The sequence below is a fragment of the Hemiscyllium ocellatum genome, chromosome 5 (genome assembly GCF_020745735.1).
Source record: "Hemiscyllium ocellatum isolate sHemOce1 chromosome 5, sHemOce1.pat.X.cur, whole genome shotgun sequence".
Classification (NCBI taxonomy): Eukaryota; Metazoa; Chordata; class Chondrichthyes; order Orectolobiformes; family Hemiscylliidae; genus Hemiscyllium; species Hemiscyllium ocellatum.
Genome location: NC_083405.1, coordinates 93,288,916 through 93,315,760, shown reverse-complemented (window position 1 = coordinate 93,315,760; position 26,845 = coordinate 93,288,916). Strand labels below are relative to the sequence as shown.

The 26,845-nt window shown below is 40.3% G+C and overlaps 1 protein-coding gene across 1 annotated transcript in view; it reads left to right on the top strand.

Moving 5' to 3' along the window:
* dnajc1 (DnaJ (Hsp40) homolog, subfamily C, member 1) overlaps positions 1 to 26,845 on the top strand; it is a 245,310-nt gene that overhangs the window by 124,002 nt on the left and 94,463 nt on the right. Inside the window, exon 7 of the mRNA XM_060824995.1 lies at positions 23,916 to 24,003. Coding sequence (XP_060680978.1) covers positions 23,916 to 24,003 — 88 coding nt within the window. The remainder of the gene's footprint in view (positions 1 to 23,915; positions 24,004 to 26,845) is intronic.

The following is a 26,845-nucleotide window of genomic DNA, read 5'->3' as shown; positions in this document are numbered from 1 at the left end:
CTCCCATGGGGAACCATATCAAATGCCTTACTGAAATCCACATAGATCACATCTACTGCTCTGCCCTCATCAGTCCTCTTTGTTACTTCTTCAAAAATTCAATCAAGTTTGTGAGACATGATTTCCCACGCACAAAGTCATGTTGACTATCCCTAATCAGTCCTTGCCTTTCCAAATACATGTGCATCCTGTCCCTCAGGATTCTTCCCAACAACTTGCCCACCATCGGCGTCAGGCTCTCACTGGTCTATAGTTCCCTGGCTTGTCCTTATCACCCTTCTTAAAGAGTGACACCACGTTAGCCAACCTCCAGTCTTCCGGCACCTGACCTATGACTATCGATGATACAAATATTTCAGTAAGAGGTCCAGCAATCACTTCTCTAGCTTCCCACAGAGTTCTAGGGTACACTTTTGTGCGTTTCAAGACATCCAGCACTTGCTCCTCTGTAATGTGGACATTTTGCAAGATGTCACCATCTATTTCCCTAAAGTCTATATCTTCCATATCTTTTTCCACAGTAAATACTGATGCAAAATACTTGTTTAGTATCTCCTCCATTTTCTGTGGCTCCACACAAAGGCCACCTTGCTGATCTTGAGGGCCCCTATTCTCTCCTTAGTTACCCTTTTGTCCTTAATGTATTTGTAAAAACCCTTTGGATTCTCCTTAATTCTGTTTGCCAAAGTTATCTCATGTCCCCTTTTTGCCCTCCTGATTTCCCTCTTAAGTATACTCTTCTTGCCTTTATACTCTTCTAATGATTCACTCGATCTGTCTATACCTTTACATATGCTTCTTTCTTTTCCTTAACCAAGCCCTCAATTTCTTTAGTCATCCAGCATTCTTTATACCTACCAGCTTTTCCTTTCACCCTAACAGGAATATACTTTCTCTGGATTCTTATTACCTCATTTCTGAAGGCTTCCCATTTTTCAGCCATCCTTTACAGGTGAACATCTGCCCCCAGTCAGCTTTTGAAAGTTCTTTTTCTGGATTAGTGGTGCTGGAAGAACACAGCAGTTCAGGCAGCATCCAAAGTGCAGAGTCTCTAGTAGGTACATCCACATACTAAATCAGAAAATTTTCTTGTACATATTTAACAAATTCCTCTCCATCTAAATCCTTAACACTATGGCAGTCCCAGACTATGTTTGGAAAGTTAAAATCCCCTACCATAATCACCCTATTATTCTTACAGATAGCTAAGATCTCCTTACAAGTTTGTTTTTCAATTTCCTTCCTCCTTAGGAGCTGCATAATACAATCCCAATAAGTGATCACCCTTTCTTATTTCTCAGTTTCACCCAAATAACTTCCCTGAATGTATTTCCAGCAGTATCCTCCCTCAGCACAGCTGTAATTCTATCCCTTATCAAAAAACACCACTCCCCTCCTCTACTTCCTTCCTTTCTATCCTTCCTGTAGCATTTGTATCCTGGAACATTCAGCTGCCAGTCCTGGTCATCCCTGAGCAACATTTGTGTAATTGCTATGACATCCCAGTCCCATGTTCCTAACCATGCCCTGAGTTCATCTGCCTCCCCTCCCTGTTAGGCCCCTTGCATTGAAATAAATGCAGTTTAATTTATTAGTCCTACCTTGTCCTTGCCTGCCCTGACTGTTTGACACGCTTCTGTTCTCAACTGTACCAATCTCACATTGATCTCGTTCCTCACTGTCTCCCTGGGTCTCACCCCCGACCCCACCTAAACCTTACTAGCTTAAATCCTCTCAAGCAGCTCTCGCAAATTTCCCAACCAGTATATTAGTCCCCTTCCACTTTAGGTGTAATCCGTCTTTCTTGTACAGGTCACTTCTACCCCAAAAGAGATTCCAATGATCCAAAAATGTGAATCCTTCTCCCATACATCAGCTCCTCAGCCATGCATTCATCTGCTCTATCCTCCTATTCCTACCCTCACTAACTTGTAGCACCAGGAGTAATCCAGATATTACTACTCTTGAGGATCTCCTTTTTAAATTCCTGCCTAACTCTCTGTAATCTCTCTTCAGAGTCTCAACCTTTTCCTTCCTATGTCGTTGGTTCCAATGTGGACAATGACCTTTTGCTGGCCCATCTCCATGTGAGAACATTCTGCACCCGCTCAGAGACATCCTTGATCCTGACACCAGGGAAACAACAAACAATTCTGATTTTTTTGCTGCTGGCCACAGATACTTCCATCTGTACCTCGGACTAGAGAATCCCCTAACACAATTGATCTCTTGGAACCCAATGTTCCCCTTGTTGCATTAGAACCAGTCTCAATACCAGAAACTTATGAGTACGTAGTACGAACAGCCGAGAATCCATCTCCCCCTACGTTTTCCAAAACGGCATACTTGCTTGAAATGAGATTAGCCACATAAGACTCCTGTACTACCTGCCTACCTCTTACCCTTCCTGGAGTTAACCCATTTATGTGACTGTAAGTCCCCCCTTCCTATAACTGCCATCCATCACATATTGTTGCTGTTGCAAATTCCTGACTGTCTCTCCAACCGATCCATTTGACCTCAAAAGATTTGCAATCAACAGCATTGATGGCAGATATAATCCGCAGGAACTCTTAAACTCTCTTTAAACTCCCACATCTGACAAGAAGCACATATCACTCTCGTAAAGGCCAGTTTTGCTCCTTCACAGACTCAGAAAATAACACCGTCTTATTCCTTAACAAAACACTGCCCCAGGTTAAATTAATAGCTATCGGTTATATGTATTAAGTTTAATCAAGGGACATATCTCCAACAACATATAATCACTCTACTCACTACTGCAGACTTTCTGTACACCACTTAAAACTACAATTCACTTTTCTGTTTCTGTGCCGTAAACTTTGCCCAACTGTTCCTCCAAGATCAATTGTGAATTTCACTGTGTGTTAATTTTCCAAGATGCACTCCGATGTCCAGCGATACATGAATTCAAACAGCAAAGGCAGTAACTGTGCAGGTTCACTGTGGTGTCAGTTTCTCGCGCTCTGTCTCTCTCGCTGACCTCACCATGTGCTTCCTTTGTCTGTTCTTCTCCTTTTAAAACTACAGTGTTTTGACTTTTTTTTCCCCAAAGTTCCAAAACAATGCAACAACATATAAAACAGTAAATGCTGCTTCTGTAATTCAACGAAATCGCCTCCAGCACCTAAAATACCTCAAAAACGGAGCATCTGTTACAGCCAGAAATTTTTCCCGTCCTCCATCTTGGATTACCCAAACTGGGAGCAAGAAAACTGAGATAAAGGAGTCCTTGCTAATTTGGAGTTTCTGTATTAAATCTGTCAGTTTGGTAACCGCTGTGAGGGAATTGAATGGATGTGATTGTAAGGAACACTGACAATTGTATAACGTTGATCTACATGTGCTAGTGGATGAATAGCATTCTGCTGACTATAAGTTAGTTGAGGTGTGGTAACTGTGTTAGAAACAAACATACCATGAATTTCATCAGTCCATGGACAGTGTGTTTTGATCATTGGCTTTTGTGTTTAGAAGAGTGTTGTTCGTTTTGTTTTACAAAAATATAAATGTCGCTAATTTAAGTCTGTTGTATTCTGCTTAATTACATATTGTCTAGGAATATGTTTTCCTTATGTTTCGAGATGCCAAGTTTAATGGCATGATGTTAAATATTGAGAATACTGATGAAATCTTCTACTTCTGTTTCTCTGAGAATGTAAATCTCCTCCTCCTGCCGCCCCCCCACCCCTACCCCACCCTTACCGTCAACATGAATCAGAAGTTATGGTTCTTAAGAGAATGCATCACCCAGTGGAGTTGGTGAAATTGAAAAGTAGCCTTCAAGAAATTTCAAGAAAGGCCTTTTCAAAAAAGATTACATATATTTTGAGCTGAGCAAGACAATACTAACACACTTGTAAAGATGGTTTCTAGTGAACAAAGCTGGATTATATATTAATATATAAAAAATTCTGATTGAGACCTCTAATGTGTAACATGGTGCAGGCATGGATTAATTCTTCTCATTCCTCTTTGAGAAGATTGGAAGTTGCAAGAATTTCAGTTAAGGCCATGGTTAAGTTTCTGTAGAGACGAATTGTTACAGGCGTAAACAAATTAATCCTGCTCACATAGCCCAACATAACTCTTTGTTAAGCAACGTTCACTGTTCTTTTTACTGAAAGAATTCTCTCTTGTCCTTTTGGTTTCCACTAGTACATGAGGGAAGGCTGGGGAATATGTTTTGGACCCATGATCCTACCTCTTTGCTTATTGTTATGACCAGGTGATGGGCAGGGATTGGTTCTCCTCTTTTTGACCCACTCTTGATTGATATAAACAAATATTTTCATTTTTTTTTTAGCATTCAGCTATCACAATTCAATTTAAAATGTCGTTCACTTAAAAATGAAGACGTCAATTAGCAAAAGCTTTTATATGGAGATGCAGTGATAGCATTTCTATTTCTAAGCAAGGAGACCTGGGTTTAAGACCCACCTGTGCAAGAGGTATGACCAGGTTGATTTTAAAAAATGAGAAATTTCATTCCCTACTATTCCCAAAGAATAATACAAAGGACTTAGTTAGCTGTTCTTTTTGTTCCTGTGATGATGTAATAGTTTTAAGAGGTGTGTTTTGTCCTTTTTCTTTTAATGAAGAGAGGTTAAGATAGCTACCAAGTGGACTGTTCCAAGCCAATAAAGTAAACAGTTTGGGTTTTTTTAAAGTTGGAACAGAAGCAGTATGAATGGGTGGAGTCAAACCCCTACAAGTTTAACTTTCAACAGTTACTGGGGTCTTGAAGTTGGATGTGGAAACTGTTATTCCTCTCTCTGTTACAGCTAAAAGCTTGGGGTCTCTTCCTGCTACGAGAATTGCATGTGAGACAATCTATTTTATTGAATTTCCCTTTGCTAAGGGTGTGTATATGGAATGCTACTATATTGGAATTGTTGTTGTTTAGTAGTTAAATGATCTATTATTCTGGTAAATTTTGCAAGAGAGTTGTCATTCCATTCTGCTTACTTTCGTTTGTATTTTAACGATAGAATAAGAATCATGTGTTTTGCTTAAAACTTGGAAGTCTGACCAATTGAAAGGCCTTACACTTGTCTTTCAAAAATAAGAAAACATTGGGGTCCAGGCTATCATCATCTTGGAATGTCCACTTGAGGGCAACCCACCACTGATCATTTACATTTGAAGAAGTTTCAACAAACATTCTCAGTCTTGAGTCAATGCTTTGTGCAAATCTCATAAAAGTCACATGACCCTTAGTGATCATCTCAAGTAAAGAAAACTTGTCCAGATGCTATGCTATTCTTTTTAAAGCTTAAAAAAAATCTGTAATCTTCATACATTCATGGGCATCTGAGTAAGTATGACAGTTGAACATTATGTAGTCATCTGCGAAAATCCCCACTTCTGACTTTATGGTGGAGGGAAACACTCTGATGAAGCAGCTGAATACTATTGAGCCTCAAGCAATGCTCTGAGGAACCCCTGAAGTATGTTCTGGGTCAAAGATGATTGCTTGCGGCAGCTACCATCATCTTCCTTTGTGCTTCGTATGACTCTCATCAGTGGAAAAGTTTTACTCCAATTCCCTTTGACTTCTTCAGTTTTATTTTGTCCTTTGATACTGCACTGTCATCAAATACTCAATCAAAGCCCACATTCCTGATCGAGGGCTTGTGTCTGAAATTCTTGACTCTTCTACTCCTCGGATGCTGCCTGACTTGCTGTGCTTTTCCAGTGTCACACTTTTCGACTGTCATCAAATATGCCTCATTGTTAAGGGTAGTCGCCCTCAGCTCACCTGAGGAGAGAATCATGGATGCAAAGGAAGTAAGGGACACAAGTAAGAATGTTTTGGACTGCATACATATTACTGTTTTCAGCCTTATAATGCATTAAGCTGGATAAGTCTCCTGGGCCTGATCAAGTTCATCCTCCGATGTTGTGCGAGGCAAGGGAAGAAATTACAGAGGCCAGTGCAGAGATTTTTGCTTCATATTTGGCCACTGGTGAAGTTCTGGAAGACTAGAAGGTGGCTTATGTTGTTTCATTGTTTAAGTAGCAAACACAAGCCAGGGAACTACAGGTCAGTGAGCCTGGATTCACTGGTAGGGAAGTTGTTGGAGAGGATGCTGAGGGACAGGATCAATCAATGTTTGGATGGTCAAGGTCTGAATAGGGATAATCTGCCTGGATTTGTGAATGGGAAGCCATGTCTGACAGATCTTTTAGAGCTTTTTGAAGAGGTAACCAAGAGAATAGATGAGGGTAGAGCAGTGGATGTTGTCTGTAAGATCTTTGATAAGATCTCACGGTAGGCTAGTCTTGAAGGCTAGGTCTCATGGGATTCAGGGAGAGCTAGCTAATTCGATTCAAAATTGGCTCAATGATAGGAAGCAGAGGGTGATGATTGAAGTTTGTTTCTCTGACTGGAGGCTGTGACTAGTGGTGTGCCACAGGAGTAAGTGCTGGGTCTTTTGTTATTTACATAAATGATCTGGATTGAATGTACAAGGCATGATTGCTACGTTTGTGGATGATACAAAATTAGGAGGTATCACCAATAGCAAGGAAAGTTATCAAAAATTACAGAAGAATCTTGATCAGATAGGAAAGTGGGCTGAGGCTTGGCAAATGCAATTCAATACAGATAAGTGTTCATGTCCACTTTGGAAAGTCAAACCACGGTAGGACTTATACAGTAAATGGTAAGGTCCTGAGGAGTGTTGTGGTACAGAGGGACCAAAAGATACAACTACATAGTTCTTTAAAGTGGCATCACCGGTAGATAGGGTGTTGAAGATGCTGGCCCTGATTGGTTGAGGCATTGAGTATAAGAGTTGGGACGTTATGTTACAGTTGTGTAAATCATTGGTGAGGCGCACGTGGAATATAGTGTACAGTTTTGGTCACCCTTGTTAAACTGGAAAGAGTGCAAAGATGTAGCCCTAAGCTATAGGGAGAGGTTGGACTTCATCCTCCTACATTCCTAGAAATAAGGGTTGACCTTATTGAGGTGTATGAGGGGCTTGGTTAGGATCAATGCTTAATTTTTTTTTCGCCTGGGATTGGAAATTGAAAACTAGAGGGCAAAAGCTTAAAGTGAGAGGAAAAAGCTTTAGAAAGGACCCAAGGAGCAACTACTTCTTGCAGAGAGTGGTGCGTATGTGGAATGGGCTGCTAGAGAAAGTGGTTGAGGCAGGTACAACATAGCAAATTTAAAAAACATTTGGATCGGTACATAGATGGGAAGGGTTCAGAGGTTTATGGACCAAATGTGGGTATTTGGAACCAGGTAATTAGACACCATGATCAGCATGAACCAGTTTGGACAGAAGTGCATGCTTCTTTGCTGTATTGCTCTATGGTGCTAAGTCTGGAAAGAACCCTTTTCAAGCAGGTGGCTCAGTGTTGTATGGTGATTGAGGCCTTCAGCAGAGATGGTCAGGCTAACAGACTTGAAGTTATGTTGAGCAGTTTTTCAGAAGGAAATGAGTTTGGCTGCAGGTTTGAAATCTCCATGACTGATGTCCCACACCAACTTTCTCAAGCCCACACACTTTTGTGCACCCCCCCTCACTCCCCTCTCTTTCCTGCTCCCCCCAGCTCTGTTTCCCACTCCTCCCTTGCACTCTTGACCCCACTGCTGTCTTGCTCCCCCAATCTCTTGCCTCCCTGCCCCCCTCCCTTTCTCATTTCCCTCCGTTCCACTCTCTTTCCCTCTGCCTTTATTTATCACTCATTCTCTTTAGCCTGCTCTCTCTGATTCTTTGTGCCCTTCTTTAAGGGCTTGTATTTTCAACTTGAACTTCTCGATATTTCATGGTTAAATATTTTTGAATAGCTTGAGTTTTATCATTAATGCATGACATTCTTGAATATGAATATTACGAGCTTGTAATGTCTGGCACTATCACGTAGGCAAAAGTGAGGACTGCAGTTGCTGGAAACCAGAGTTTAGATCAGAGTGGTGCTGGAAAAGCACAGCAGGTCAGGCAGCATCCAAGGAGCAGGAAAATTGACGTTTCGGGCAAAAGCCCTTCATCAGGAATAGAGCTCTTTTCCAGCACCCCTCAGATCTGAATTCTGGCATTTCACGTGTCCTGTTTTGTGGTATGATGCTAGATTTTTGTTGGCTTTCAAATGAAGCTTTTGGAACTGTTCCAACATGCAGCTCCTATATCAGGTTGCTGCTAGGTGTGTATGCCTAGTGGATGCATTGGAATCATTAAGAATTTGATTTTTAAAAGGAATTACTTGCTGATGGGTGATTTTGATTAATTGAGCAAGTTGCTACCAGGTGCTTCAACCTTGAATGTTGAAATCTACAACAAAATGACCGATGAAAAGTAGCTTGGAGCAACCTCTTTGAAATTTGGAAAGTATGTCTCTTTAATATCTGCCCTGTTACAGTATCTACACTTTGACCAAGTGGATGCACGAACAGAAAACAGCTAGTAGACGTCTGCTAACATCACTATCATCAAAACACTCAACTATTTGATTAAAATGATACAAGTCAAAATAACTGGTGGAGAAAGTGAGGTCTGCAGATGCTGGAGATCAGAGCTGAAAATGTGTTCCAGGTCAGGCAGCATCCAAAGAGCAGGAGAATCGACGTTTCGGTCATGAGCCCTTCTTCAGGAATCTGAAGCTTCCTGTCAGAGGTTTAAACTTTGAGGATAAAAAGGGATGGGGTTTTCAGTTTTATAAGGACACTTTTGATAGGTGATCTTGTAAAGGTATACGGGATGGTTATATACAAACATTGAATCTGTGTTTTTCTTTCTAGCTAAAGCAAACTGATGAAAGGTACATTCAGGATATTATTCCTCATGCACAATTAATAATACATGTGATCAATACTTCCAGGACAACCCTAGAAGTTATTTTAATTGGACGCTCCAATAAGGAGGACCATAGAATCTTTTAAATGGACGAACTAAGATGAGTTTTATGCCTTTCTCATCTGTAATTATACTACTTGCTAGAGAAGTATTGAAACAGCACAACCCTGTTTTTTTTTTATTCCTGGCTATTTAGGCCTAAAATTAGGTAGGTCTTCTGTACTTCATGTTTTTCTGATAATGATTGTCGTCACCTCATAAAATTCTTTCTTTTGTGTTCTGGGGGAAGGGTCAATTTCTGGGTATTACTTTGAATCATTTTTAACCTATCTAAGATTTCCATCTTAGGCTATCAGAAATTTACGTGGTTGACTAAGAAACCTACATAAAACCATTGTCATAATAACCCATCTAGGTCACTAATGTTCACGAAGGAAAGAAATCTGTCACCTTGCATAATTTGGTCCACATTTGACTCCAGACTCACAGTGTTATGTTCCAAGAAGGAACGGGAAGCAAAAACATTAAACAAAAGGAGCTTTGTTATGGAGATGTTTACTCTACAGGGTTAGACTAAGCTATTTTCTACTTAAAATGGTCGATGGCATGACCTTGACATCTTGTGATTGGACTCTTGTAGTGACAGTCCATGTTCTTTCCCCCCTTTTATCAGAGGTTCCTGCATTAAAACCATTTTCATTGTTTATAATAGTCAGTTGATAAGACATTTCAATCTGTGTGATATCAGCACCCCTCTGGCATCTGTTTATTTTTCTCATTGGTTTAAACCTCTGGTGGTTTAAGTGTACTCCGGACATTAATTGATGTTGTCTTTTCCTGAATGTCATCTCAGTCCTTGGAAAGTGATGTTTGTTCTTGAGTTCCCTTTAAAGAATGTTTCATCGTCTGAATAAACCATCCTACCAAACCATTTGTGGTGGGTGATAAGGAGCTGATAACATTTGTTCAATTCGTTTCTGCTTTAAATAATCTGTAAACTCTCAAATATACACTGTGGACTATTTATCACAAACAAATTGTTCAGAATAACCAAACTTGACTAAGGGTGTTCTCAATCTTTCAATGGTTTTCATCGAAGATGTCATTTAGTACGTGGGTCAACCACAATGAAAAACATGCATCTTTCAGAAAGTCTGGCATAGTCAATATAGATTCTTTACTATGGCCTTTCCTGGCTATTCCCATGGTTGTAATATTGCTAATGGAGGTAGATTTTCCTCAATTTTGGAGTCCAGCCCTGCCAGCAAAAAGTGCGTCTGGTTATCTCCTCCAGTCTGACAATGACAATGGTCTTTGCGTAGTGGGTTGAACACGTTTCCTTAACTATGGTGGAATGATGAACCTCATCTAGTCAGACAAATTGAGGAATAAATATGTAGAGAAATTTCAGATATATGGAAGAATAATAAGGTTGTAATAGGGTGATTTTAATTTTTCAAAAATTGACTGGGACCACCATAGGTTTAGGTGGTAAACAATTTGTCAAATGTGTTCAAGAAAATTTTCTTGATCAATATGTAAATGTTTGCAAGTTTCAAGATTTATAGCACAAGTTGAGGTCCAAATTGTAAGTTTTCTCACTGAGCTGGAAGGTTTGTTTTCAAACGTTTCATCACCATGCTAGGTATGGTGAGCATCCGGGGAGGCGCTGGTGTTCTGTCCTGCTTTCTATTTGTGTCTTGGTCTATTAAGGTGGCAGATATCATTTCCAGTTTGTTTTCTCAGAGGTTGGTAAATGGAGTCCAAACTGGTGTGTTTATTGATGGAGTTTAGGTTTGAATCCAGGCCTCCTTGGTGTTCCTGTCCTAGGATGGATGTGTTGTCCCAATTGAAGTGGTGTTCTTCTTTGTCTGTAGGTAAGGATATTAGTGATAGTGGGTCATGTCTTTTGGTAGCTAGTTGGTGTTCATATATTCTGCCTGTCTGTCCAGTGTATGTTTGTTACAAGTCCTTGCAGGGTATTTTGTAAATGACATTCATTTTGTTGGTTATTGGTATAGAGTCCTTTTAAGTTCATCAGTGGCTGCTTCACTGTGTTGGTAAGTATGTAGGCTACCATGATGCCAAGGGGTCGGAGTAGTCTGGTAGTCATCTCTGAGATGTCTTTGATGAATGGTAGTGTGGCTAGAGTCTCTGGGCATGTTGTGCCTATTTGTTTGGGTTTGTTGTTTAAGAATTGGCAGACTGTGTTTATCGGGAACCTGTTGTTCCTGAATATACTGCATAAGTACTTTTCTTCTGCCGCTCATAATTCCTGGGTGCTGCAGTGCTTTGTGGCCTGTTTAAATAATGTCCTGATGCCGCTCCATTTGTGAGTGTTGGAATGATTGCTTCTGTAATAAGTATCTGATCTGTGTTCGTTGCTTTCCTGTAGACGCTAGTCTGCAGTTCTCCATTAACTGTTCATTCCACTGTGACACCTAGGAAGGGGAATCTATTCTCCTCCTGTTTTGTGTGAAGGGGAATCTTGTTGTTCTCCTCCTGTTTTGTGAAATTTATGCCAGTAAGGATGTTGTTGATGAAGTTGTAAGTTTATTCTAATTTGTTCTGTTTTGTGATGACAAAGGTGTCATCCATGTAGCAGACCCAAAGTTTGGGTTGGATCGTGGCGAGAGCTGTTTGTTCAAGTCTCTGCATTACTGCTTCTGCTAGGAACCCTGTACTATGAACTAGGCCAGATCACTCAAAACATTCTTAAGCAGGCAGCCCCAGACCATAACTTTGCAATTTGTTTCAGTAAGTGTACAGTTAAAATTACCCGGAATAAGTTAGCTAGGTTGACTACTAGGTGTTAAAACAGTCAAAAATTTATTCACAAATTTACACAATGAAACACAGAGAACAGAATAAAGAACCCGTACAGAACGCAGTCTGTCCAAACTATACTTAATTATGCTTCCGAATGTACACAACAATCCCAATGAGCAAACTCCCTTTAAAACCCAGTATAAATGGAACACATGCTTACAGGTTGAAGTTGAAGTACTGAAAGAAAGAAAGCTTGTATCCACACAGCTCACCGTTGAATTCCCAACCAGTTCTGGACTGAAGTAAACTGCTCAGCTAGAGAGCTGAACACTGTCCTTTCATTATACAGGTCACTTCTAACACATGACCACTTAGCCCTGAAATCTCATCTGTTTACATATGAACATAAAAACTTCTCAATACCCTTTAATGTCTCTACCAAACCAGACTAATCGGAACCAAGACTAGTTTATTACCCCTCTGAAGAAAGCCAAGGACATGGTATCCTCAAGAAAAGGAACAGCTTTTAGAAAGAAGAAACCAGCTTTGTGACGCCTGATATTGGTGATCCCGTGGGTGTTCTGTTGATTTATTTGTAGGTCTTTTCCTTGAATTTCAAGTGGGTAGTGAGGCACAGGTCTACTAGCTTGAGGATGTTGTCCTTGCTGATGAAGGTGGTGCTATCTGGCGTTTGTATCCTCGGTTTGTCTCGGTGCAGTCAATTTCTCTTTGCCCAGGCTAGTGTTAATTGATGTGAATAGGGCCGTTACATCAAAGGAGACTATTATTTCATTCTCTTCTATTTTGGAATCTTTGTTGAAATTCAGGAACTTTCTGGTGGAGTGGATGGAGTGACAAGAGTCTTCTACTAGGTATTTCAGTTTTTGGTGGAGTTTCTTTGCTAGTCTGTATGTCGGTGTGCCAGGGAGTGAGACTGTAGGTCTTGGGGGGGGGGGGGCTTGGTTTGTGTACCTTTGGTAATCCATAGAAATGGATTGAGTTGGATCCATTAGGTTTCACATTTTGGGGATCGGTCTTGTTAATTTTGCCTGATATATAAAGCTTCTTCAATGTAGCTGTGATACATGGTTCTGCAAGGATCTGTTTTGGGACCATTGCTGTTTGTCATTTTTATAAATGACCTGGAGGAGGGGTGAGCAAGTTTGCGGATGATACGAAAGTCGGTGGCGTTGTTGACAGTGAGGAAGGATGTGGCAGGTTACAGCGGGATATAGATAATCTGCAGAGCTAGGCAGAAAGGTGGCAAATGGAGTTCAATGTAGCTAAGTGTGAAGTGATTCACTTTGGTAAGAGTAACAAGAAGATGGAGTACTGGGCTAATGGTCGGATACTTGGTAGTGTGGATGAGCAGAGGGATCTTTGGTGTCCATGTACACAGATCTCTGAAAGTTGCCACCCAGGTAAATAGTGCTGTGAAGAAGGCATATGGCGTACTGGCTTTTATTGGTAGAGGAATTGAGTTCCAGAGTCCTGAGGTTATGTTGCAGTTGTATAAGACTCTGGTGCGGCCTCATCTGGAGTGTTGTGTGCAGTTTTGGTCGCCATACTATAGGAGGGATGTGGAGGCACTGGAACGGGTGCAAAGGAGGTTTACCAGGATGTTGCCTGGTTTGGTAGGAAGATCTTATGCGGAAAGGCTGAGGCACTTGGGGCTGTTTTCATTGGAGAAAAGAAGGTTTAGGGGTGACTTGATAGAGGTGTAGAAGATGATTAGGGGTTTAGATAGGGTTGACCATGAAAACCTTTTTCCACGTTTGGAATCGGATATTACGAGGGGGCATAGGTTTAAATTAAGGGGTGGTCCGTATAGAACAGATGTTAGGGGTAGATTCTTTACTCAACGAGTCGTGAGTTCATGGAATGCCCTGCAAGTAACAGTGGTGGACTCTCCCTCTTTATGGGCATTTAAACGGGCATTGGATAGGCATATGGAGGAAAGTGGACTAGTGTAGATTAGGTGGGCTTGGATTGGCGCAACATCGAGGGCCAAAGGGCCTGTACTACGCTGTATTTTTCTACGTTCTATGATACAGTTTTCCTCTATTCCTGATGAAGGGCTTTTGCCCGAAAAATCGATTTTTCTGCTACACGGATGCTGCCTGACCTGCTGTGCTTTTCCAGCACCACTCTAATCTAAACCCTATTTCTCACTGAGGAGTTGGGTCTGTCACAACTTGTTGGTAAGTCGGTATCTGTGGGTAATGAGTTCGTCTTTTCAATGTACTGTGTAATGTTTGGGATGACACCCTTTTGCTTGCAGGTAGGATTACAATGTTTCTGTCTTTTCTGAGTCCTTCTAGACTTTCCATCCCTGTGTGTTGAGGGTGTTCCCTTCCTTCTTCATGCTTAATGTTGGTGCAACTGTCTGTCTGATGGTCTGCTTGATTTCTTCTGTGAAACTATATTGCATTTCAGGGTTGATTCTAATGCCGCTAAGAAGTCCTTTTTGTCCACATCCCTGTAGTTGTAGTTCATCCCACTTATTAGGATGGCTTTTTCTGTGTCTGTTAGGGGTCGGTCGGATAGGTCCTTAATCCAAGCATCTGAATTGTCTCAGGTGTTCTTTTATGTGGGCTTGTCCAGCTTTTCTTATAGGGATAGCTTTTTGTTTTTTTTTGGTCTGCTGTTGTTTGATGCTGATGGCTCATTCTAGTGTGCTTGTCCATTCATGGTCTGTCGTGTTGGTGTACAAAGGTTTTTGCTGCAAAATTTCCCAATTGTATTTGAAAACTGTATCACACCTGCATTGAAGAAGCTTCATAAATCAGCCAAGATTAACCTGATAGATCTGCAAGAAATGGAAACCTCATGGTTCCAACACGCCTCACTTCTATGGATTACCTAAGAGGCTCCCTCAGACCCATAGTCTCATTCCCTGGAACACCGACATACAAACTAGCAAAGGAACTTCACCAGAAACTGAAATACTTAATAGAAGACTCATGCCACTCTATCCACTCTACCCAAGAATTCATGAACATCATCAAATATACCAATATAGAAGAGGGTAGAATAATGGTCTCTTTTAACATAGCAGCCCTATTCACATCAATTAACATCAGCCTAGTGAAAGAGACACTGACCGAGCTATGAGACAAACCAAAGACACAAGCACCAGATAGCACCAACTTCATCAGCAAGGACAACATCCTCAAGCTAGTAGACATGTGCCTCGCTACCCACTTGAAATTCAAGGAAAGGACCTACAAATAAATCAACAGAACACCCACGGGATCACCAATGTCAGGGGTCCTAGCAGAAGCAGTAATGCAGAGATTTGAATGAACAGCTCTCCCCATGATCCAACCCAAACTTTGGGTCCGCTATGTGGATGACACTTTTGTCATCACAAAATGGAACAAATTAGTGTTAACCTACAACTTCATCAACAACATTCTTACTGGCATAATTTTTCGCAAAACAGGAGGAGAACAACAACAGACTCCTCTTCCTAGATGTTACAGTGGAATGAACAGTTAATGGAGAACTGCAGACTAGCGTCTACAGGAAAGCAACGAATACAGATCAGATACTTATTACAGAAGCAATCATTCCAACACCCACAAATGGAGCGGCATCAGGACGTTATTTAAACAGGCCACAAAACACTGCAGCACCCAGGAATTATGAGCGGCAGAAGAAAAGTACTTATCGGGAACAACAGGTTCCCGATAAACACAGTCTGCCAATTCTTAAACAGCAAACCCAAACAAGTAGGCACAACATGCCCAGAGACTCTAGCCACACTACATTCATCAAAGACATCTCGGAGATGACTACCAGACTACTCCGACCCCATGGCGTTATGGTAGCCCACAAACCTACCAACACAGTGAAACAGCCATTGATGAACCTAAAGGACCCTATACCAATAACCAACAAAATGAATGTCATTTACAAAATACTCTGCAAGGACTGTAGCAGACACTACACTGGACAGAAAATTAGCCACCAGTATACACAAACACCAACTAGCCACCAACAGACATGACCCACTATCACTAATATCCTTACTTACAGACGAAGAACACCACTTCGACTGAGACATCTATCCTAGGACAGGTTAAACCAAGACACGCACAGGAACACCTAGAGGCCTGGCATTCAAACTGGAACTCCATCAATAAACACACCAACCTTAGAGAAAAAGAGCCAGAAATGATATTTCCCACCTTAACAGACCAAGACACACAAATAGAAAGCAGGACCGAACACCAGTGCTTCACCGGAGGCTCCCTGATGATGTTACCTGACATGGTGATGAAACGTTTGAAAACAAACCTGCCAGCTCAGCCAGCAAACTTGCATCCTGAATATGTAAATGTTCCTGCTAGAGAAGGGTCTTTTCTTGAATAATAAGAGAGGACAAGTGGCTGACGTGATAGGGGAACACTTTATGTGTAGTCATCATAATTCTGTTTGTTTTAAAATATTTATAGAAAAGGATAAGCCTTCCATAAAAATTAAAGTTTTTAATTGGAGTGAGGCAAATTTTAATGGTATGAGACAAAACTTTAAAAAGTTGATTTGAAGTAGACTGTTTGCAGGTAAAGGAAATGACTGACAAGTGAGGCTTTCAAAATTGTGATAACGAGAATTCAGAGTCATTATGTTCCTGTTAGTGAAAGATAGGGCTGGTAGGGTTAGAGAATAGTGGATGAATGAAGATATAATGGTTCTAGTCAAAAAAAAATCAAAATATTATTAGATGTAGACAACTGAGTTTAAATGAATCTCTTTAACAGTATTAAGAGTGTAGGGGTAATCTTAAGAGGGAGATCAGAAAGTAGTAGGTTTGTAGGTACAGGTTGTCCTGGTTGGGTCCAAATTTTGTTGGTTGGAATGTAGTCCGGATTCCAAATTTTGTTGGTTGGAATGTAGTTTTTCCAAATTTTGTTGGTTGGAATGTAGTTTTTCCAAATTTTGTTGGTTGAAGGAAGAGCGCCTCATCTTCCGCCTGGGAACCCTCCAACCACAAGGGATGAACTCAGATTTCTCCAGTTTCCTCCTTTCCCCTCCCCCTACCGTGTCTCAGTCGGTTCCCTCAACTCAGCACCGCCCTCCTAACCTGCAATCTTCTTCCTGACCTCTCCGCCCCCACCCCACTCCGACCTATCACCCTCACCTTGACCTCCTTCCACCTATCACATCTCCATCGCCCCTCCCCCAAGTCCCTCCTCCCTACCTTTTATCTTAGCCTGCCTGGCACACTCTCCTCATTCCTGATGAAGGGCTCTGGCCTGAAACGTCGAATTTCCTGTTCCTTGGATGTTGCCTAACCTGCTGTGCTTTAACCAGCAACACGTTTTCAGGGAGATCAGAAAGACAAAGAAAGGATTGCAATAGTCTTGGCAAATAAGGTTAAGGATATTCTGAAGGGATTCTACAAATATACTGAGAGCAAGAGAACAACTAGAGCGCGGAGGGATCCTTAAAGATCAAAGATGTTCTTTTTGTATTGAATCTCAGGAGAAGGGAGACATATGAAATGAATATTTTGCATCAGCGAAATAAGTATTGATGGTTTGAAAACAATTCACATTACAAAAGAGGAAGTGCTGGAGGCCTTCGAAAACATAAAGATGGCTAAGTCTCTGGGACCTGATCTACTGTAGCCTATGACTCTCTGGGAAGTTAGGGAGGAAGTTACATAGCCTCTTGTAGAAATATCTCTAAATATAGGTGAGATGCCAAATGACTGGGAAATGTTGTGCCTTTGTTTAAAACAGGATGTAAGGAGAAGCCTGGATCTGTGCATCTGATTTTGGTGGTGGGTAAATTGTTGGAAATGATTCTGAAAGATAGGATTTATGTGCATTTGGAGAGGTAAGGAATGATTTAAGGGTAGTCAGCATGATTTTGTGTGAGGAAAATAGTGTCTCACAAACTTAATTGCATTTTTTGAGTTTGTAACCAAGAAGATTGAGAGCAGAGTGATAGACATTGTTGATTTGTAGAGACTTAGTAAAGTTTTTGACAAGGTTCTGCACAGTAAACTTTTTAAGTAAAGTTAGATCACATGGGATTCAGGGCAAACTTGCCAATTGGATACAGAGGGACAGTGGAGGATTGTTTTTCAGGCTGGAGGCCTGTGACCAGTCTTGTTCCACACAAATCGGTGCTGGATCCACTTTTGTTTGTCGTTTATGCAAACAGTTTGGTTAGAAATACAGAGAGGTTAGGAAGTTTACAGATGACACCAAGATTGGTAATATAGTGGGCAGTGAAAACGATTACAGAGATCTTGGCGAATGGGCTAAAGATTGGCAGGTGGAATTTAAGTTTGATAAAGGTGAGGTATTGCATTGTGGTAAAACAAACAAGGGCAGGACTTATACAATTAAAAGCAGGGTCTTGGATAGAGTTGTAGAACAGAGAGACTGAGGGATTCAGGTACATAATTCTTTGAAGTTTGCATCACTTATTAATAGGGTGGTTAAGAATGCATTTCGCATGTTTGCCTTCAGTGCTCAGACCTTTGAGTATAGGAATTGGGATGTTATGTTGAGGTTGTACAGGGTGTTAGTGAGGCCTGTTCTGGAGTACTGTATTCAGTTCTGGCCTTCCTCTTGTAATAAGGATATTATTAAGCTGCAGACTGTTCAGAAGGGATATACCAGGATGTTGCCGGGAATGGAGGGTCTGAATTGTAAGGAGATGCTAGATAGGCTCAGACCTTTTTTCAGTGGAACGCAGCAGATTAAGGGGTGATATTATAGACGTGTATCAAATCATTAGGGGTATAGATAAGGTGAATGGCAGGTGTCTTTTCTCGAAGGTGAGGGTATTCAAGACTTGAGGGCTTATTTTTAAGGTGAGACGCGAAAGATTTAAAAATGACATTGCTTTCTTTTAAAAAGCAGACTGGTTCGTGTGTGGAATGAACTTCCAGATGACCTGGTGGATGTGGGTATAGTTACAATGTTTAAAAGTCATTTGGTTAAGTACATGAACAGGAAATGTTTGGAGGGATATGGGTCAAACACAGGCAGACTAGACTAGTTTGATTTGGGATTGTGTTTGGCATGGACTGATTGGACCAAATGGTCTGTTTCCATGCTGTATGAATCTAAGACTCTATCTAGTCATGCACATGTTTTACTTTATGCAGAAATTATTTGAATAAGAAAGGTAATCTGAAATTTGTGTGGTGCCTGCCTTGAGGAATCCAGTTAAAGCTGTTCATTACAATCTTCACTGTTGGGTTCGATTGCTCAGGTTCTGCAGTCTGGATATCTCTGATTCTTCATGTTTATGCATAATTCAGTTTTTACTAATAGCTGTTTGTAATTTCATTTTGGAATAAGGAGCATATCTGCTCTTAAACATAAATTAAGACATCACTACCCACTTTGAACCAATGTGCAATTCAAAATTTAATTGTGCAAACCAGATTTCTTTAAGAAGTTCTAAATTACTTTCTGGCTGTGAATAGTCATCACTTGCTTATTTCCCTTTGTTCTTTTGTGGGATGTGGGTATGGTTGATAAAGCCAATTCTGTTGTACTGAAACAAAGTGGCATAGACAATAGACAATACGTAGGCCATTCTGCCCTTTGAGCCAGCACTGACATTCGTTATGATCATGGCTGATCATCTTCAATCAGTATCCTGTTCCTGCTTTATCCCCATAACCCTTGGTTCCACTATCCTTAAGAGCTCTATCCAACTCTTTCTTGAAATTATCCAGAGATTTGGCCTCCACAGCCTTCTGGGGCAGAGCATTCCATACACTCACCACTCTGGGTGAAGAAGTTTCTCCTCAACTCTGTTCTAAGTGGCCTATCACTTATTTTTAAACTGTGTCCTCTGGTTCGGCTTCTAGGCTATTTAAGAGCCAAATATTTTGTTATGGGCCACTTCACCTTGATGTATTATGCTTGTTGCCTGCTCAGAGAATTCTAGGAAATCTGTCAGGTATGATTTTCCTTACACAAAGCCATGCTGACTTTGCTTGATCAGATTATGTATTTCTAAATGATTTGGTTTTACACCATTTTTAATAGACCTTCTAACATTTTCTGGTAACAGACATTAAACTAACTGGACTCTCATTACCTCTGTTTTGTCATCTTCACTTTATAAATAAAGTTGTTATTTTGGCAGCTTTCCAGAATCTAAGGATCCAGGGCTGATAGCCACCAGTGCATCATCCATAGATTATATAGCTACTTGTTTTAATAGCCTAGTATGCATCCCATCTGGTCCAGGGGACTTATTGATCTTTAGTCTTATTATTTTTCTTAGAACTTTTTCTCTTATGAAAGTTATTGTATTTGTTTTATCTCCTTTTGCCACTTTGTAATTTTAGATCATGTGAAATAGGGACAGGAGTGGGCTGTTTGACACTTCAAGCCTACACCCCTACTCAATAGGATCGTGGCTTATCTGACACTCCTCATATCCATTTTCCTGCCTTTTTCTCTGTAACCCTTGATTTCCCCTACTGATGAAGAATCTATCATAAACTTAAATAAACACAAGCACTCTGCCACCACAACTCTCTGTGGCAAGAAGTTTCAAATAAGAGAAGAAATTCCTCCTCCTCTCAATCTTAAATTGGCATCCATTTTAGTCTTAGACTATGCCCTCTGCTCTTTGTTTCCCCTCATGGAAGAGTCTTCCTCTCAGAATTTATCCTGTCAAGTTCCTTAAGAATTCCATATGTTTCAATAAAATTACCTCTCATCTTTCTAAGCTCAAGTGAGTAGAATCCTAAACTGTTCAACCTCTGCTGTTTTGAAGTGTTATTAGTGTTTTCCATTATGAACACTCTAGTAAGGTATTTATTCAACTCCTCATTATTGCCCTAGCCTCCTTGTCTAAGGAGCTTATGTTCACTTTGGCTCCTTTTTCTTACAAATTTAAAGAAGCTCTTGCTGTCCATGTTGACGTTACTTGCAAGTTTATCCTTAAAGTTTATCGTCTCCCTTTTTTGTTATTGTTTTGGTTGTCTTTTGACTTTTTAAATGTCCCCAATCCTCTGTCTTTACACTAATCTTTGCACTTGTTTTTTTTTCAGTTTGATGCTATGCTTAACTTCCCTGTTTAACCATTATTAAGTTATCCCCTTCCTAGAATACTTCCTCCTCACTGGGATCTACTTTTGTTCTGAGCCTTAAACTATTTTCTTAAATGTTTACCATTGTTCGTCAACCATTTTTGCTTTTCACCACCTTTCCCTGTCCACACCAGCTAGCTTTGCCATCAATCCTTTGTCATTTCCCTTATTTAAGTTGAATATAGTTGTTTCTGACCAGTGTTCTTCCCTCTCAAACTGAATGCTAAATTCTACTATATTATGGTCACTGTTTCCTGGGAAATCTTTTACTCTGCAATTATTTATTAAACCTGCTTCATAATATATCATCAGATCCAAAATAGCCTGATCCCTGGTCAGATTCACAACTAATTATTCTCATAACTATATCTAACACACTCTGATTTATTCCTTCTGGCTACTGCTGCCAATCTGACTGTCACAATCCTAATGAATTTTAAAATCACCCATGGTTAATATTCTGTCTTTTTGTGTACTGTCATTATCTTCTGATTTTTTTTTTTGTCCCATTATATAGCAACTATTAGGGAGCCTATAATACTACTGTGCCAGTGTGGTCTTTCCCTTTTTGTTTCTTGCCCTCAACCGTATGGATTCTATCGCAAACCACAAATGCAAATGCGAGGTCTTGCACTTGGAAAAAAGAATGCAGGCATGGACTATTTTCTAAATGGTGAGGAAAATTCATAAAGCCAAAGTACAAAGGGATCTGGGAGTGCTACTCCAGGATTCTCTAAAGGTTGACTTCCAGGCTGAGTCTATGAAAAGCAACTGTAATGTTGTCATTTATCTCAAGAGGCTTGGAATATAAAAACAGCAATGTGCTTCTGAGACTTTATTCTGAATGGGGCTTAACTAGAGCTTTATATTTTGGTCCAATTTTGGGCCCCACACCTCAGGAATGACATACTGGCACTGGAGCATGTCCAGTGGAGATTCACACGGACGATCACTGGAATGGTAGGCCTAACATACGATAAACCGCTGGCATTGTATTTATTAGGTTTAGAAGGTTGAGGGGAGATCTAATAGAAACTTACAAGATAATGCACGGCTTACAAAGGGTGGATGCTGGGAATTTGTTTCCGTTAGGCAGGGAGACTAGGACCCATGGGCACAGCCTTAGAATTAGAGGGGGTCATTTTGGGATGGAAATGAGACATTCCTTCAGTCATAGAGTGGTGGGCCTGTGGAATTCATTACCACGGAGTGCAGTGAAGGCTGGGATGTTAAATATCTTCAAGGCAGAGATTGATAAATTCTTAATCTCGCAGGGAATTAAGGGCTATGGGAGAGTATGGATAAGTAGAGTTGAAATGCCCATCAGCCATGATTAAATGGCAGAGTGGACTTGATGGGCCGAATGGCCTTCCACTCCTATGACTTATGGTCTTATATCTTCCAATCTGAAGCCATCCCTTACTATTGTGCTGTTTCCATTCAATACCAACAATGCTACCTGATCATTCTTTCCTTTCTGCCTGTGTTTTTGAGAAGACGCTTACTGCTAAATATTTAGTTCCTCACTTTAATCACTTTGTAACCATGTCTCTGTAAAGGGTATAAAATCTTGCCTAGTTACCTGTATTTGTGACCTTAATTCATTTATTTTATTCTGAATACTATGTTCTTTTAAGTAGAGAGCTTTTTCTTTTTACTATTTTTCTTCCTTAAATCCTATTTACTGATGTTCCTCTATATTTCTATTCTCTGTTTCTTCATTACTCTGGGTATCATTATCAAAATAGCCACTGTGTAATGTGGTCATAGCCTACAATTCCCCTATTGCAAACTCTCTATGTCTTTGTCAATAGTTCAGAGCCCTAGTTGTTCATTTTGTCAGGACGCTGGCCCCAAAATATTTTAAATGAAACCTAACCCACCCAAACGGTTTCGTTTTCCTGTTGCCAGTGAACTGAAGCCCATTCCACATATACCAATCTTTGAGACACTCGTTTAACTGCATGCTTTTATTTAAACTATGCTGGTTTGTCAATGGCTGAGATAATAATCCAAAGATTGTTATCTTGGAGGTTCAGCTTTTCAATTTAGTTCCTAACTGTTGAAAATTGATCAGCAAAATCTCCTTTTCACATCCTGTTGTTGTTATGTCTCAACCAGAAAGATCAGCTGGTCAACTGATTGTGTTGGTAGGAATTTGTTCTGTACAAAATTTGATTTTGTGGGCGGCACGGTGGCACAGTGCCTCACAGCGCCAGAGACCCGGGTTCAATTCCCGCCTCAGGCGACTGACTGACTGTGTGGAGTTTGCACTTTCTCCCCGTGTCTGCGTGGGTTTCCTCTGGGTGCTCCGGTTTCCTCCCACACTCCAAAGATGTGTGGGTCAGGTGAATTGGCCATGCTAAATTGCCCGTAGTGTTAGGTAGGGGGTAAATGTGAGGTATGGGTGGGTTGCGCTTCGGCGGGTCTGTGTGGACTTGTTGGGCCGAAGGGCCTGTTTCCACACTGTAAGTAATCTAATCTAAAAAATCAGTAGGTTTTTCAGCTTGCTTCACAGCCAACCTTGCAGTTGAATTGCTGCTGTTTCTGTTTGAGGTACGTTACATTGGGTTACATGAGTGCAAAACTTGAATCTGATTAGCTCAGCTAAGTGCTGATACCTTTTAAATATGTTTTAGTCAAATATAAGACTTTATTCTGAATGCACAAAATGAAACAGTGCCAACTGCAATGACTTGTGTGTGAAATACCCTGGTGCCCTGTCTTTCAGACCCCAAGCATTGCATATTTTCTTTACCTAAGTTTGTTCTTCTATCACTGGAAAAATGTTAGTAACCTCATTTATGTTTGATCCTTTAAGTAATTTTGTTTTTGGCTGGGTGTTCCACATCTCTTCATAAAATCAAATTTACATTATATGACAATTTGTGCAAATTCACCTCTTGCTTATTATTGTGCTGTTGACCAGTCATCATATGGGGAGCACCTTTGCAATTTGTCTGTCCAAGTAATATGTTGCTTAGTGTGCAATGCTTGCAGGTTTGGATTAGTTGGAAATCAACAACTAACTTTGAAATAGGGCAATTGCATTGTATCATGTGAGTTCCACTGTTTACATGGAGAAATACTTTCACTTGATTCTCTAAAGTTGTATCTCTTATGTTGTCTTTTCCCTCATTCGTAATGTCTGTAATATTTATTATTTAAAATTATGACTGCTCAAACATTTTGCACTGATTCTGTGTTTTTGAAAAGTTATTTGTGTTTTGTTACAGAGTGTTAAGGATTTTTATTTGGAATGGAAAGAAATGAAAGTGAAAGAAAAAGAAGCAGAAACGCAAGCCCAGTTTGAAGCTGTGCAGAGTAAGAAATATCTTTGTTGTGTAAATATTGTACATTTGTCAGTGAAGTGAGGCTAGTTAATACGTAACGATCAGCTATCATAAAATACTTCACTTTTCTTCCTAACACAACTGTATTTTACAATAGACTATAGGCTAAGTGATGACATTCTTCTATTAATCATTGTCACCAAGAATGACTAGCAAAATAATTCACTAGGCTCATTGCAGTGTCTGGAAGACACAACCTTGTGGTATAAAACTATATATAATAGCAAGCTCTACTTTAGACTTGTATAAAATTGCCTTTCAATTTATATGACACACATGAATAGAACAAACAATGCTGAGAATTTTTAAGCACCTATCTTTCACATTTACAATGTTTGGTTACATTGAAGCAACTTAAGAAATGAAAATTGTGGAAAACACCATAGCTTTTGTTTTAAAGGGTCCAATGTTACATTTTCAAAAGTCACATAAGAGTCATAGAGATGTACAGAATGAAACAGACCCTTCAGTCCAACCTGTCCATGTCGACCAGATATCCCAACCCAATCTAGTCCCACCTGTCAACACCTGGCCCATATCCCTCCAAACCCTTCCTATTCATATACCTATCCAGATGCCTCTTAAATTTTGCAATTGTACCAGCCTCCACCACTTCCTCTGGCATCTCATTCCATACATGTACCACCCTCTGCATGAAAACATTGCCCCTTAGATCTCTTTTATATCTTTCCCCTCTCACCCTAAATCTATGCCCTCTAGTTCTGGACTCCCCAATCCCAGGGAAAAGACTTTGTCTATCCATGCCCCTCATAATTTTGTAAACCTCAATAAGGTCACCTCTCAGCCTCCGACGCTCAAGGGAAAACAGCCCCAGCTTGTTCTCCCTGTAGCTCAAACCGTCCAACCCTGGCAACATCCTTGTAAATCTTTTCTGAACCCTTTCAAGTTTCACAACATCTTTCCGATAGGAAGGAGACCAGAATTGCATGCAATATTCCAACAGTGGCCTAACCAATGTTCTGTACAGCTGCAACATGACCTCCCAACTCCTGTACTCAATACTCTGACCAATAAAAGAAAGCATACCAAATGCCTTCTTCACTATCCTATCTACCTGCGACTCCACTTTCAAGGAGCTATGAACCTGCACTCCAATGTCCCTTTGTTCAGCAACACTTCCTAGGACCTTTCCATTAAATGTATAAGTCCTGCTAAGATTTGCTTTCCCAAAATGCAGCACCTCGCATTTATCTGAATTAAACTCCATCTGCCACCACTCAGCCCATTGGCCCATCTGGTCCAGATCCTGTTGTAATCTGAGGTAACCCTCTTCGCTATCCACTACACCTCCAATTTTGGTGTCATCTGCAAACTTACTAACTGTACCCCTTATGCTCGCATCCAAGTCATATATGTAAATGACAAAAAGTAGAAGACCCAGCACCGATCCTTGTGGCACTCCACTGGTCACAGGCCTCCAGTCTGAAAAAGAACCCTCCACCACCACCTTCTGTCTTCTACCTTTGAGCCAGTTCTGTATCCAAGTGGCTAGTTCCCCCTGTATTCCATGAGATCTAACCTTGCTAATCATTCTCCCATGGAGAACCTTGTTGAATGCCTTACTGAAGTCCATATAGATCACATCTACTGCTCTGCCCTCATCATGAAAACCATATCCTTAAAGGTTGAGCGTGTTGGGATCTGAATACTGTTGACCAGTGAACATGAGAAAACGCAAAGACAGTTAGAGAGTATGTTGTGAAGAACACATGATGTACTGCAGAGGGATATAGATAGGCTAAATGAATAGGTAAAATTTTGCAGACCGAATGTAATATGGGTAAATGTGAAGTTATCCACACTTAGAACAAAGGTGAAAGAAGAAATAAAGCATATTATTTAAAAGTAGAATGATTGCAAAATGCTGCAATATAGAGAAACTTGGTGACCAGGTGCATGAATCACACAAAACTATGATGTAGGTACATAATTATTAGGAAGGCAGTTGTAAAGGGCATTTATGCAATGACATTTCAAGTACCATGTATAGTTTTGCCTCCTTTATTTAAGAAAAATACATAACTGCATTTGAAGTTCAGAGATGGTTCACTGAATTGATTCCTGGGATGAAAGTTTTATCTTGTGAAGAAAGTTTGAGCAAATGGGGCCTGTATCCTTTGGAGTTTAGGAAAATGAGAGGTGATCTTACTGAAACATAATATATTGAGAGGTTTTAACAGAATTAAAAGGTACAGTTTAACAATAACTAGTTTCCCATTTAAGACCAAGCTGAAGAGATTTTATTATTCTGTGGTTGAGAGTGTATACAATTCTCTTCCACAGACAATGGTGCAGGCAGAATCCTTGAACATTTTTAAAGCAAAGTTAGATTGACTCCCCTGTTAGTCAATCTAAGCATACAGTGGATAGGCAGGGAAGTGAAACTAAGGTTACAATCAGTTCAGCTGTGACCTTACCAAATGGTGCAGTAGGCTCAGGAACTCCATTGGTTTCTTGTTCGTATGAAACATGTTAGAATGTTTGTCTGAATCTGTAAGATACTACCTGGGTATTTCTATTTTCTGGTTTAACCTCGATGTTAAAAGTCAATTTATTTCAAGCAGTGTCATGTTGTGAATGGCATTGTAATAAGAAAAACAGTCAGCAACCACTTATCAGAAACAAATATACAGACCAACGTGCTTTGTTTTTGAAATAACTTCAGTGTACATCAGTTCCTGTGCTGAATTAATATCAGTTAATATATTGTACACCATTGGAATTAATAGGATCAGTGTTCTGAATGTATTCTATCTGAGAAGGAGAATTTCCGGAACTGTTTGGGTTACCAG